General features: G+C 36.1%; 1 protein-coding gene across 1 annotated transcript; it reads right to left on the bottom strand.

The window, feature by feature from the left end:
* Window positions 1-353: 353 nt before the first annotated feature.
* LOC125222547 (2-oxoglutarate-dependent dioxygenase 19-like) lies at window positions 354-1,852 on the bottom strand. The gene is made up of 4 exons (XM_048125219.1): window positions 1,620-1,852; window positions 1,276-1,517; window positions 721-1,048; window positions 354-617 (listed from the first exon to the last, which is right to left on the bottom strand). Exons 1-4 carry the CDS (start codon window positions 1,842-1,844, stop codon window positions 366-368), a joined length of 1,047 nt encoding a protein of 348 aa, XP_047981176.1. The 5' UTR covers window positions 1,845-1,852; the 3' UTR covers window positions 354-365.
* Between the last annotated feature and the right edge of the window lie 1,791 nt (window positions 1,853-3,643).

Raw genomic sequence — 3,643 nt, 5'->3', positions numbered from 1 at the left:
AAAAGTACACAATTCGATTCATACAAAAAGCATACTTATTCCGACAACCTAAATAAAGATACATAATAATACTTAGGAATGTGATCAAATGCAAACTCTAAATATTGTACAAATTCCAAACTATGATATGGACAGTTTGAAAATGTCAATAGAGACAAAATAGTAGCAACAGAAATGTCAACACAGTGTCAACGGTTGATGCTGTGCTGATATTGTGTTGGCATTGTGTTGATATTTTTTGTTGCTACTATTTTGTCATCTATTGACAATTTTTTACGGTCCAGTAATTTAAAGTTTTTACAATATATGAGTTTGTATTTTATCAATATCCATATACTTAATATTAGTACTGTGTACTAAATAATTCATTCATCTTGAATCTTGATGCAATCCAAGTTGCTTTTCCCCAAAAGTCGATTGCTAAGCATTGTTTCCACATACTCAATGAATTTCATGGGCCGATAAAATGGACGCCCGTCTTTTTCCACCAGCGCCGGCGCCGGAGCAACCACGGTCTCCGGCGCTGCCCCGTTCGCCATCACCACCGAAATCCTCATCGCCTCGGCATTCACCACGGCTCTGTGCCTCACGCTCTTGTACCTCCCGTTGCTAAGTATCTATTACAAAATTTAAAAAAAAAATTAAATCTAATTTTCTATAAATTTTTAAATTTTTTAAAAAATCTCAAAATCAAACCGAACCGGACCGGACCGAGCATACCTCGAGATGATCGGAGTTGATAACGAGGATTGCGTTTTGCGGAGAGATGGTGTCGAACCACTCTCCGTTGTGCTGGATCTGAAGCCCTGCGACTCCGTTGTGTATGAGAAACGTGAGAAAGCCGTGATCGGTATGTGGGGGGATACCGATGGCCTGGTCCGGCTCCGGACACGGTGGGTAGTAGTTGGCCGCGTACAATTGGAAACATGAGTCGAGTTTCAAAGCTTCGTCCACGAACCCTTGTTCGAGCCCTAGGTTTTGCTCCATCGCGTGCATCAGTTTCCTATACATGGATCGGGTCTTCCCTGAGAACTCGTACAAAATCTCCCTGCAAATGGAAGAACATTATTATTAGTTATTGCTCATTTAATCCACGGAAAAAAATGTTACTATCTTTTATTCATAGTTAGGATTGTCGCCGGTTCCGGTCAAAGATAGTGGGACTATAACCTGACCGGCAACCATATCCGTGGTTCTATTTTGCACTCTTGTTTTTTGGGCAATTCCACAATGTGGCAATTTATTTTGTGGACGGAGGGAGTGTTATTTATTTACCTGAGAGTCCGAGGCTCAGTAGGGCAGTTAAACTCGGGGTGAACATACGATTTGACAAAATCCTTCCACAAATGGACCCTTTGGTTGGCCGTGTTGATGAGGCTGCCGCTGCCAGACTTAATAGGGTCCGACACGCTCTTGGCCTCATATCTCTGCTTCTTCTCCTCTGGCAGCTCAAAGAACTCCAAACTCGCCGCGATGATAGCCTTGAGAAGCGTCTCCGGAATCCCATGGTTCACCAACTGCATTAATTAATTAACAACATAATAAATATGTTAAACTCAATGCATGAACTATATAAAAGAATTTTATTTTATTTTTATTTTTATTTTTGTTTTGCTTACGATGAAGAAGCCCCATTCCCGACAAGCGCTGTCGAGGTCTGAAAGGACTGTGCAGCGCTGGTCGGGATCGGGGGAGGTGAGGAGAGAGAAGTCGATGATGGGGAGTGAATCGGATTGGGAGCCTTTGGAATCAGTGGCGAATGTGAATTGAGAAGGAATGGATTTGAGAGTGGTGTTTTCTGCTAAAGCTTTCACAAATGATGAGTTTTGTGCTATTGCTGCCATTGTTTCTCTCTGAATTAATCTCTCTCTCTCTCTATTTTTGATGTGGATGAGTTTGGAGAGTGTTGGAGTTGGTATTTATAGAGAGAGTGAATTTGTGTAGAGTAAACTGATGAAGCACGCCGAGGTTGATTTTTGTAGTCATATTTAAACAATGTTTATTTTGTGGTTAATATATACTACTATTAATTTTGAAATTACAAAACAAGATGGTACTAAAGTTTACTGGTTTTTATTGGTCTTATGTTGTTAATTGTAGCTGTCTTATTTATTATTGAGGTTTGAACTTTTTGTGTTTATGTATTTTTTGAATTTTTTTTGTGTTCGTCTTCTAGGTTTTCAAAGTATGGTTTTACTTTTGATGACTTGCATAGTCGTGTAAGGTCCCTTGTTAGACCATTAATTCCTAACAATGTCATGAAAATTGTAATTTTTTTCGTTCCCCATTCACAACATATGGACTTTAGAGAACTTTTTATTCCGTTTAATTAATCAATATTGTTGTTTCTGTGGAACATATTATATTACAAAAACACTAATTAAAGTTGATTAGCCATACGTGATTTGTTGTAACTTGTAAGAAAGAGGCCCTCTCCAATTTATTGTTGGGGGTTTGATTTTTTTTGTATGGTTTTACTTTTGATGACTTACGTTGCAATACATCTAATAAGTATGTCACTATGTAGGCTATATAAGTAGAATCGATTTTTGTTTCTGTTAGGTACTCAATTTATACTTTTTGAACGATCACAAATCGAAAAATGAAAAAGGGGTTCATAAATAATCACACATAAATGAATGCTCTTTTGTGGTAAACATAGTAATTGTTAAATTACAAAAAGTACTAATTAAAGTTTAGTTTAAAAAGTATTTTTCATTGGTACATGTTGTTTATTGTAGAGGACTCGGTCTTGATTGTTGAGGACGGATTTCTAAGAGCCCCAACATATTTTTAAAAACCAAATTGATAAATGAGTCTATCGTTCAATCAAGTCATTCTAATCATTTAATTAGTTTGAATATTATAACAAATATATATAATGTTTATTATACAAAACAGACTGATTAAGAACTTAAGGAACTAAATTCTCTTATATTAGTTCATGAATTTATGTTGATTTGGATTTTGCATTATTGACTAGCTTAATTATTGGTTGGTTGATGGATCATGTATTTGGTATGTCCTGCTAATAGCTATTTGACAAGTCGAAGTAGGGGTGTGATCAATTGCTAACTTTCTTAAGTTGCTAACTTGCTAACTCATCAATGCAGTGTACTAAAAATATCAACAAGATGACATTAAAATGTCAACACATAAATTTGTTGAACTTCAATATAATGTGTTGATATTATGTGTTGACATTTTGATGTCACCGTGTTGACATTTCTAATACACTGTATTGATGAGTTAGCGTATTCCCTTGAGGGATAGATTTCAATATTAAATGGAAAATAGTTAGTTTTGAATTTTGAGAAATTATGATTAGTTTCTCCGGTAAAAGTTTTTGAGATTTAAAGTGAGAAAAATAGTTTTGATTTGCAAAGTGAAAGTTAAAAAGTTTTTCTACAGTGATGTTTACTCTCAGTTAAAGAGTTGAAAAGTACAAGATATCTTTTATGAGTCGAGTTCTCAAAACAGCGAGACCTATAGAGTAGAGAACCTAGACGTTTCTCGCAGAACATAGAGTGCTTTAAGATGCATGCCTTCCGGCTAAAACATAGTTCAACCTTGAACTTAAAGAAAATTTGACTAGTTGGAGCAAGAACCCTTTTTAGGACGCCATATAACGACAAATAGTATT

This window comes from Salvia hispanica, chromosome 4 (genome assembly GCF_023119035.1).
Source record: "Salvia hispanica cultivar TCC Black 2014 chromosome 4, UniMelb_Shisp_WGS_1.0, whole genome shotgun sequence".
Classification (NCBI taxonomy): domain Eukaryota; kingdom Viridiplantae; phylum Streptophyta; class Magnoliopsida; order Lamiales; family Lamiaceae; genus Salvia; species Salvia hispanica.
The sequence above is the reverse complement of the archived record's forward strand: the minus strand, read 5'-3'. Positions and strand labels throughout refer to the sequence as shown.